The 9,641-nt window shown below is 43.9% G+C and overlaps 2 protein-coding genes across 4 annotated transcripts; one reads left to right on the top strand and one right to left on the bottom strand.

Moving 5' to 3' along the window:
• Nucleotides 1–300: 300 nt before the first annotated feature.
• LOC135566293 (uncharacterized) lies at nucleotides 301–5,189 on the top strand. Of its 2 annotated transcripts, none has more exons than XM_065014065.1 (7): nucleotides 301–1,022; nucleotides 2,411–2,482; nucleotides 2,809–3,201; nucleotides 3,373–3,750; nucleotides 4,479–4,586; nucleotides 4,701–4,766; nucleotides 4,888–5,189. In XM_065014065.1, exons 3-7 carry the CDS (start codon nucleotides 2,934–2,936, stop codon nucleotides 5,019–5,021), a joined length of 954 nt encoding a protein of 317 aa, XP_064870137.1. In that variant the 5' UTR covers nucleotides 301–1,022; nucleotides 2,411–2,482; nucleotides 2,809–2,933; the 3' UTR covers nucleotides 5,022–5,189. The 2 variants fall into 2 exon arrangements, with proteins under 2 accessions (XP_064870137.1, XP_064870136.1); XM_065014064.1 differs by having other exon boundaries at nucleotides 301–2,160.
• A 1,748-nt stretch (nucleotides 5,190–6,937) lies between these two features.
• Nucleotides 6,938–9,622, bottom strand: LOC135566294 (protein SON-like). Of its 2 annotated transcripts, XM_065014067.1 has the most exons (5): nucleotides 9,008–9,622; nucleotides 8,287–8,434; nucleotides 8,116–8,181; nucleotides 7,869–7,984; nucleotides 6,938–7,753 (listed from the first exon to the last, which is right to left on the bottom strand). In XM_065014067.1, exons 2-5 carry the CDS (start codon nucleotides 8,381–8,383, stop codon nucleotides 7,571–7,573), a joined length of 462 nt encoding a protein of 153 aa, XP_064870139.1. In that variant the 5' UTR covers nucleotides 8,384–8,434; nucleotides 9,008–9,622; the 3' UTR covers nucleotides 6,938–7,570. The 2 variants fall into 2 exon arrangements, with proteins under 2 accessions (XP_064870139.1, XP_064870138.1); XM_065014066.1 differs by having other exon boundaries at nucleotides 8,287–9,622.
• Between the last annotated feature and the right edge of the window lie 19 nt (nucleotides 9,623–9,641).

Below are 9,641 nucleotides of genomic sequence, written 5' to 3'. Positions count from 1 at the left end.
CTTCTTGTACATGTAACATTCCTGGATTTGCCATAATGAGATGGATTTGGCTAAAACAGACTTGTTGTTGATTTTAGACCCTAAGATGTTTTTGTCTTTAACCATTTTTTAAATGTCTGTTTTTAAGAGCTTTTATTTCAACATAATTGTTCAACATATAGTATCTCTACTGGTGACATTTTATTGGATTAAATTCATTTGTCACATGATTTTTCTGCTCGGCTTATTTTTTCCTACTTGACTGTTATACATTTTAACGTCAAGTCTAAACCTTGAAAGGTTTAGATTTTCTGATTTGTTTTTTATTTTTCCCCTGATTTGCTCTTGAGGAGAATAGTCAGTCACAGTGTGGTGTCTTGGCAGCAGAACCACTGCACTGACTCTCCTCCAGCTAGAGTTTCATGTTCCGTTAACGGGAAGCCGATCTGGGCTGCATCCAGGAGAACACAACGTTCTGAAAGCTGCAGATAGAAATGGATTGTATAGAGCTGACATGATTCCCTTCTACGTGTCAGGCAAGAGCATGTCTTCTATACTGAACAAAAATATGAATGCAACTATTTCAAAGAATTTACTGAGTTACAGTTCATATAAGGAAATCAGTCAGTTGAAATAAATTCATTAGGCCCTAATCTATGGATTTCACATGACTGGGAATACAGATATACATCTGTTGGTCACAGATACCTTAAAGGTAGGGGCGTGGATCAGAAAAACCAGTCAGTATTTGTGACCACCATTTACCTCATGAAGTGCAACACATCGTTTCATAGAGTTGATCAGGCTGTTGATTGTACCCTGTGGAATTTTGTCTCACTCTTCTTCGGAGACTGTGAAGTTGCTGCGTATTGGTGGGAACTGGAACATGCTGTTGTACACGTCAAAGAGTGACATGTCTGGTGAGTATGCAGGTCATGGAAGAACTGAGACCTTTCCAGCTTCCAGGAATTGTGTACATGCTGAAACATGAGGTGATGGCATCGGATGAATGGCACGATGACGGGCCTCAGGATCTTTCCACGGTATCTCTTGTGTATTCAAATTGCCATCGATAAAATGCAATTATGTTCGTTGTTTCTGCCTGCCTGCCTGCCCATACCATAACCCCACTGCCACCATGGGGCACAGTGTTCACAACTTTGAAATCAGCAAACCGCTCTGGTGGACATTACAGGAGTCAGCATGCCAATTGCATGCTCCCTCATAACTTAAGACATCTGTGGCATTGTATGGTGTGACAAAACTGCACATTTTAGAGTGGCCTTTTATTGTCCCCAGTGCAAGGTGCACCTGTGTAATGATCATGAAGAAATTCTCACTAACAGGGATGTAAACAAATGTGTGCACAAAATGAGAGAAATAAGCTTTTTGTGCATATGGAACATTTCTGGGATCTTTAAATTCAGATTATGAAACATGGGACCAACACTTTACATGTTGCGTTTATATTTTTGTTCAGTTTACATAGTACGTTGCTATAAGAATGTTTTGCAAACGTTTGAGTCCACTGATCTGCATAGCTGCATCTTGATGAGTAAATAGGAGCATAGCTATAGATGAACTACACTCATGAAATAGGTGTAAAAGTGAAATGGTGCAAATTGGCTACCTTTACGCACCAGATGTCCAAATTAACAGGATTGATTGAGGGGGTTTATGACCAAACACTGGACTGGATACTATCAATTTATGTTATAATAATCCAAAAATCAGTCTGCCTTGTGTTCATGTAAAGGTTATTATAGTTTTGTGGTTTTATATTCATTTTTTGTCTCAGTTTTCAGATCCACTTTGTTTTTATTTAGTTTGTTTTCACACAAAAAATCTATTTAGTTTTATATTATTTTGTTTCAGTTTTAGTGTTAAACTTACTGTATGCCTCCCAGTCTAAACAGTTTGTGTGCATATTTTATGTCAAGCCAGGGTAAGCCTACACAAAACACAGCCCTCATTGTAAGTCTTTCTAAAATCCCCTATGAGAGAAATTAATGGTGGAAAAACGACTAATTTCCCTGTTTGACCGCCAGGTTTTATGGGTATTATGACACCTCCACCGTGGGGCTCTATAGGGTGGTTTGATTAAATGGCTGAAGTCTAACCCGTGCGCAGACCCGTTTCTTGCGGTTCGTTGTTTAACTCGCCTTGATAACCAGTTATTCGGTAAGGGCACCCTTCACGGTGACTTGTTCTGTTGCAAAAGTTTTAGGCTCGAGAGATCAGCGACATCCACCCGAACCTGAACGGATTATTTTATTGATTTATTGATTGGCTATGAGTGGGATTTAGGCTACACTTTTTTTACCAGACCTAATACCCTTCTAATAACTTATTTGTTTCTTTCCAGATGTATTGTATAAAATAAAAAAATAAAAACTTTTTTATTTGTAATTTTTGTAATATTTTTTTATAGGTGTTCAAGGGATAGACATCTTGCAATATGATTTTTTAGGCTTCTTGGTGATTTTGACGTCAGTCCAAGCTGGTGAGTTTCTTGAGACCTAAGCTACTACTCTCTCAATCATGTAAAACTCATCAATAAGCATTCTCTATTTTCCAAAAGCTTGTGTCATTATTTGTTTAAAACTAGAGATCTTTGCTATACCTCTGCTCTTTCTGTCATTATCATAGAAAGGTATTGGACACAGAAATGGATCTGTAGCATAATGTACATAGGTGTTCTGCCTGTCTATCTTCCTTTCTGACTAATCATCTATTCACCCCTTTCTCCTCTCTCTCCCTCAAACTTTTTCCCATCCTTCATCCCTCTCTCACACTCTGTGTTCTCCATCTGTCTATCCATCCCCCCAGTGTCTGTGCCTACCTTCTCCCCTGTGTATGAGCTGAAGGTGGGGTACGGAGACAATGTCACCCTCCCCTGTAACTTTTCCTCCTACCTGGGCCAGGAGGATGAGGGGGAGGTCCGCTGGGAGGCCATGGGGCAGGAGGTGGCCTCTATGGAGGTTGGGAACATCCTTGGTGAGGCCAGATGGGACGACGGGGCCAAGGACGACGGGGCCAAGGGGGTGGAGGTCAAAACGACGCTGGGTTTCTCTTCCCGGGTGGAATTCCCCCCAGTAGAGAGGGTGAGAGATGGAGACTTCTCTATGACCATCCAGGAGACAGTGCTGAGCGATGAGGAGATGTACGAGTGTATCTGGCTGGGCCGCAAGACCATCTCTACGGTCTGGCTCAAGGTTCAGGGTAAGTCTGTTTTCAGGCTTTCCCATTCAGAGCCGCATTCTGTGGTTGGTGGAGTCGACCAGCGGCCATTTTGGGTGTACCATTTGGAATGTTTTATCTTAATTTATGCTTATCACATCCTCTCTCATCCCTCACTCTTTTCTAATACTCTCCATCCATTCTCTCTCTCAGAGCCCGACCCTCCACGCTCTATCACACTGTTCAAGGGAAGCCCGGTCACTCTGCCCTGCTACGCTGTCATCCCCAAGACCCAGCCCACCAGCCAGATCTACGTCCAATGGCTGAAGGACGATGTGGAGATCATGACCCTTAACCCTGGCCCAGACGACAAGGGACCTAAGGAAGAAGACCTCCGTCTCTCTCTCCCACCCAACAACCTGCTGGAGAACGGTGACCTGTCCTTGTTTATCTACAAGACGGAGCTCAAAGACCAGGGAGTCTATCGCTGCTTCTACAAGTCCAGGGGCTTCGAGGACCCTAAGAGTGGGATACCAGAGGGTGTCTCTCTCACCATCCTAGATCCATACACTGACTTATATAACTTAACAGGTAGGCCTTCACACACTGACCTATATAACTTAACAGGTAGGCCTTCACACGCTGACCTATATAACTTAACAGGTAGGCCTACACACACTGACCTATATAACTTAACAGGTAGGCCTACACACACTGACCTATATAACTTAACAGGTAGGCCTTCACACGCTGACCTATATAACTTAACAGGTAGGCCTACACACACTGACCTATATAACTTAACAGGTAGGCCTTCACACACTGACCTATATAACTTAACAGGTAGGCCTTCACACACTGACCTATATAACTTAACAGGTAGGCCTACACACACCGACCTATATAACTTAACAGGTAGGCCTTCACACACTGACCTATATAACTTAACAGGTAGGCCTACACACACTGACCTATATAACTTAACAGGTAGGCCTTCACACACTGACCTATATAACTTAACAGGTAGGCCTCTCACACACTGACCTATATAACTTAACAGGTAGGCCTACACACACTGACCTATATAACTTAACAGGTAGGCCTTCACACACTGACCTATATAACTTAACAGGTAGGCCTTCACACACTGACCTATATAACTTAACAGGTAGGCCTACACACACTGACCTATATAACTTAACAGGTAGGCCTACACACACTGACTGACATTGAGTTTGTTCTTTAATTTGTGCTCCTTGTTTTTGAATGCGAGAGCTAGTAACATAGATTTTTCAGTGTTTTTCCCTTTTGTAACACAGGAACAGAGAATGTCACCAGTAGCTCAGACTTCAGTGGGACTAGCGGTGACAGTGAGAACCCAATAACATTCTTCACTTTGGTGACCCAAGATAAGGAGGATATGCAAGGTACTGTACAGGTGTTGCAACATTTGAAAGCTATTTTCTCCCCAATGCTTATTTTTACTTATTGTTTTCGTTATTGCTGGGACATACTGGTAACATTTCATTACATCATTACAGTGACATCATCTGAGCCAATACTAGTGCAGACAGAGATGACACCATCATCACCTGACACAACCTTCGGTGAGTGCTATGTTCTAAATGTTTTAGAAGTACTGTAGATGAATGTTGGAAGACGAGTCAATGTTACCGTGCCCCCTATTCTCCCTCTTCCTCCTCTTCCTCTTCCCTCCTCCTTACCCAGAGGATCCAGAAGACGTGTTGGCAGTGTGGGCAAAGACCCTTCCGCTTGTGCGTATCGGGATAATCACTGGGGTTCTGCTGGTTACAGCTCTGATCTTCTTCCCTCTGCTGGCTCTCAACAAGATCCCATCCTAGACCCACATTAGGAAGAGAGGGTAGACGCAAGGGTTAGGGCAAGGTCATTCAATTATGGTTCTGGAGGGCTGAAAAACATCATTTTCATTCTCTTTTAATCAGACTGATTCAGATCTGGGTCTATCAGGTGACTCTTGGCCAGTCAATTACATCAAATGATAATTCATTCAGGACTAGTAACTTTTAAAGTGTATACAGTGCATTCAGAAGCATTCAGACCCCTTTGCTTTCTTTCCATATTTTGTTACTATTCTAAAATATATTAGTCTTTTTTCTCATTAATCTACACAATACCCCATTATGACAAATTGAAAATAGGTTTTGAGACATTTTTGCAAATGTATAAAAAAAACAGAAATAGCTTATTTACATAAGTATTCAGACTCCTTTGGGATGAGACTCAAATTGAGCTCAGGTCTATAAGGTCCTACAGTTGACAGTGCATGTCAGAGCAAAACAAAGCCATGTGGTCGAAGGAATTGTCCGTGAGAGCTTGAAACCGGATTGTGTCGAGGCACATTGTACCAACAAATGTCTGCAGTATTGTGTCCCTAAGAACACAGTGGCCTCTCCATCATTCTTAAACGAAGAAGTTTGGATCCACTAAGACAATACTCAGAGCTGACCTCCCGGCCAAACTGAGCAATCGGGGAGAAGGGCCTTAGTCAGGAGGTGACTAAGAACCCGATGGTCACTTGACAGAGCTCCAGAGTTCCTCTGTGGAGATGGGAGAACCATCAGGAAGTACAACCATCTCTGCAGCATTCCACCAATCAGGCCTTTATGGTAGTTGCCAGACCGGCCACTTCTCAGTAAAAGGCACATGACAGCTCACTTCAGTTTGACAAAAGGCACCTAAAGGACTCTGACCATGAGATACAAGATTATCTGGGTCTGATGAAACCAAGATTTAAACTATTTGGCCTGAAATGCCAAGTGTCACATCTGGAGTGAAAACCTGGAACCATCCGTACGGTGGTAGCATACTAGTGGGAAGCATCATGGTGGGGAATGTTTTTCAGCAGCGGGGACTGGAGACTAGTCAGGATCGAGGGAAAGATGAACAGTGCAAAGAGAGAGAGATCCTTGATGCAAACCTGCCTCCAGAGCTTCAGGACCTCAAACTAGGTGAAGGTTCACCTTCCAACAGGACAACACAGGCATGGCTTCGGGACAAGTCTGTGAATGTCCTTCAGTGGCCCAGCCAGAGCCCGGACTTGAACCCAATCTAACATATCTGTTGAGGACTGAAAATAGCTGTGCAGGCGACACTCCCCATCCAACCTGACAGAGCTTGAGAGGATCTGCAGAGAAGAATGGGAGAAACTCCCAAATACATTTATGCCAAGCTTTTGCTTTGTCATTATGGGTATTGTGTATAGATTGATAAGGGAAGAAAAACAAATTAATCAATTTTAGAATAAGGCTGCAACATAACAAAATACAAACGCACTGTGTGTGAATAGTCGGAAAATGCTACATTATCTTAGCCACATTACAGCTACAGCCTCTATGCATTTGTCCTCTGCGATGCTGGCTCAACCACTTCATCTGAGCTGCCAGTGAGAAGTCAGATTGTTTGATGATGTCTGCACTGACGTCCGCTGAATGCTTTTGGAGGTTGTGTATTGAATGGGGATTGGACTCAAGGCCTCAGATGAACCCTTCTATGCTCTGGGTCCAGTATAGTATTCCTATTAATAGCTGTCCCTGCACCAGGAAATATGTTTATTGCTACAAGTGCTGGAAGGATGACGAGGGCGGGGAGACCGCCTTCAAATACTTAACTGCACCGTTTGAAAACACAGTATTGGATGTACACAAACGTGTTGTGAGCGCATGGCAAATAAACATTGGAAAAGACACGTCTCGTCTGTATAAGCAACAAAATGAGAAAATGTACTTTAGGCACACAGTGAAAGGATTGTATCATTTAATTAATCAGATAAAAACATTTTTATTTTGGTATTCCAGACCATAACGGTTACCCACATCGCTTTCAGCTAACACTTTACAATTGTTTTTATACAGACGTTGTAAATAACGCTACCAACAAAAGCGGACTGAGAAAGCTCAAAATGAGACAGAACTATCAAGTGTGAATCACTTTGAAAATGAATGTTCCAAATGGGTAACATTTGATATTGACAATTTGGTCACGAGGAGAATAGCGGGGTTTTTCAAATTCTCCCAAATGCATTAACACTATGAACTGCTTCTTGAAAACATCATTTGAGCTTCAACACATAAGATAAACATTCAAAGTACGATTAAAAAGAAACGGCGTTACGGAACCGTTTTAAAATATCAGTAAGTTTCTTTTGCTTAGAGTAACACCATCTCCTAGTGTTGACCATTAGGCAGCAGATACGGCTCTTCTGAATGCTTGTGGTGTGTAGGCCCAAAACATTATAAGACTTGATAGAACGGACATTCCATCTTTCCCTGGCGGGTGACTTCAAATTCTTTATGTCCTTTTCAGCCAGAAGGGTCTGCGACTCAAGTGTGCGAGCGCTGTATCTCAGTCTGAGTGTGTTTCACTGTGTGTGTTAGACGTTGGAGGAGAACAGTGGGCCAGTGGTAGCAGTGGTGAACACAGGCCCTGTATAAAGCCCTGTGTCCCCTGCCACCTCTCCCATGGCCTGCAGAGCCACCGTAGCAGCCATGGCTTTGGCATGCTTCTTATTGGGACTGGCTGACGCAGGCTGGAAGTCTTGACCATTTACCACCACCTGGGGTACAGAGAGAGAGGAGGAAAGGGGAGAAGGAGAGAGGAAGAGGTTATAACACAAACCATCTGACAAACAAACCCATTCAAACACACAGGCTTATAGCGCGTATCCACACCTTGAAAAGGAAGTTCTTGCGGTGGTCTGGGCCACTGTGGGTCACCATAACAAACTCTGGAGGAATCCACTTCTTCTTGTTACACATCTCCATCAGAGCAGACACTGGGTGCTTACCTGATGGGAACAGATGGTCAATACATTCAGTAAATCAATTCAATTCTAATTGATTGATTCTATAGCACAAAAAAAATGCAATATTGGTAAATTGAGTGAGAGTTAAAATCCTGTGTGTGTGTTGTACTCACCCAGTAGATCCTTCATCACAACCATACCGCCTGACTTCTGAGTCTTCTCTCCCTCAGCCACCAGACCTACGGTCAGATTATACACACATTATTAAGCATCATCAATAGCCTTCTGGAATAATATTGCGATGCATAATGCTTTGGTGGAAAGCATGGGTCACTTCATTTCACCTTTGCGGTCGGTCTTGAAGTCGATTATGATTGGCTCGACAGTGCCCTCGCGGTGTCGCCCTAGCCCCTCCCCCGTCCGCCATCCCATCTTCCTCATGAGAAACTCCCCTACTCCTCCCGACACCGGGGCTGCTCGCAAGAACTGGTCCTACAGAGAGAGAGAGAGAGTGGCAGGAGAGGAGGGGGAAAGAGAAGAGAATAACAGAAGAGAGAACCATGGAGTGAGGAGGGAGAGAGTGAAGAGGGAGAGGAAGAGGCGAAAGCAGATAATTAGTTTCTACCTTGAAAACATCTCAACCACCTCATCCAGCCACACCACTGTCACAGTCAGACTTGAGTTAGAGACTACCTTCAGGACAACTCACATGCCTCTGGATAACAGTGAGTGTGTGCGTGTGTGTGTTACTCTGTCTGTAGTAACCTCTACCCCTATGTGAAACACTAGAAATAACTGTGGTGGCAGCTTTTGAAAATCGTGTGTTTGAGAGAACATTTCTAGAGAAACTTCAAAACACATTAAGAATAAAGATGAAATTAAATAAATTCTGTGGTGAAACTCAAGATACAGCCAAGAGACATTTCTTCACACATTATACCACATGTAGGTAAATAAGAGGGCGCTGTGCCTTGACACCTCATTTCTTTCTGTCTCACACACATCTTCTCTCTCACACACACGGTTACACAAGATGTATAGTAAGGCGCTGTGTGGTGTACGTACCTAGCCCCTCATCACCGGCCCAGCATCAGACAGGAAATGAGGGGGGCCTGACTGTGGCCATGGCAACAAGGACAGCTACAAGGACTGACCCTGAAACAAGTGTCCAATACACAGAGAGGTGAAAGTTCACAGGTCACCCCTGTGAACCCACACCTCTCTCCCTCTGCTCCAATCCAGACCCCTCTTATCGACCTCCTTCCTCGGGCTGCCCCAAGGACTGGGAGGAAGTTGACCCTAGACACGTGGTCAGCTTGGAGTTAGGATTTGCGAAAGGGAAGCATCAGCTTCCTAGATCTGTGACTAGGAGCAACTTCTGACTGCAGCCTCCCCCAGGGCAAGGGAAAGAGCACAGGCATGTCCATGGACACCTGTAACTAGCCTAGGTCCCTCAGAACAGAGATCTCCCTCAGGCAGTGGTCTCCAATTGTGGTCCTGGAGCTAATGTGCAGGTTTTTGTTACAGCCCTAACCTATACGACTATGCTGGGATGGAACAAAATCCTGCACAGCCTGGACTAGGGTTGGAGACCACTGACTGGTCTAAAACTAGACCCCGCTCATCTACTGGGAAACGGAATGCACCAGGACTGGTTGCTGGGGGCACCCAACAACCACACAAACAACACAGTCCATAT

This window comes from Oncorhynchus nerka, unplaced genomic scaffold (assembly GCF_034236695.1).
Source record: "Oncorhynchus nerka isolate Pitt River unplaced genomic scaffold, Oner_Uvic_2.0 unplaced_scaffold_6114, whole genome shotgun sequence".
Lineage (NCBI taxonomy): Eukaryota > Metazoa > Chordata > Actinopteri > Salmoniformes > Salmonidae > Oncorhynchus > Oncorhynchus nerka.
This window is presented reverse-complemented; position numbering and strand designations above follow the sequence as displayed.

Bases quoted from the DNA above. Each gene is read 5' to 3' on its own strand.
- LOC135566293 (XM_065014065.1), top strand. From the start codon at position 2,934: ATGGGGCAGGAGGTGGCCTCTATGGAGGTTGGGAACATCCTTGGTGAG. The intron at 3,202-3,372 runs GTAAGTCTGTTT...TCTCTCTCTCAG, and splicing joins GGTCTGGCTCAAGGTTCAGG to AGCCCGACCCTCCACGCTCT. The intron at 3,751-4,478 runs GTAGGCCTTCAC...TTTGTAACACAG, and splicing joins TGACTTATATAACTTAACAG to GAACAGAGAATGTCACCAGT.
- LOC135566294 (XM_065014066.1), bottom strand. From the start codon at position 8,383: ATGAGGAAGATGGGATGGCGGACGGGGGAGGGGCTAGGGCGACACCGC. The intron at 8,182-8,286 runs GTGAAATGAAGT...ATCTGACCGTAG, and splicing joins CTTCAAGACCGACCGCAAAG to GTCTGGTGGCTGAGGGAGAG. The intron at 7,754-7,868 runs GTGTGGATACGC...TCTGTACCCCAG, and splicing joins GCAAGAACTTCCTTTTCAAG to GTGGTGGTAAATGGTCAAGA.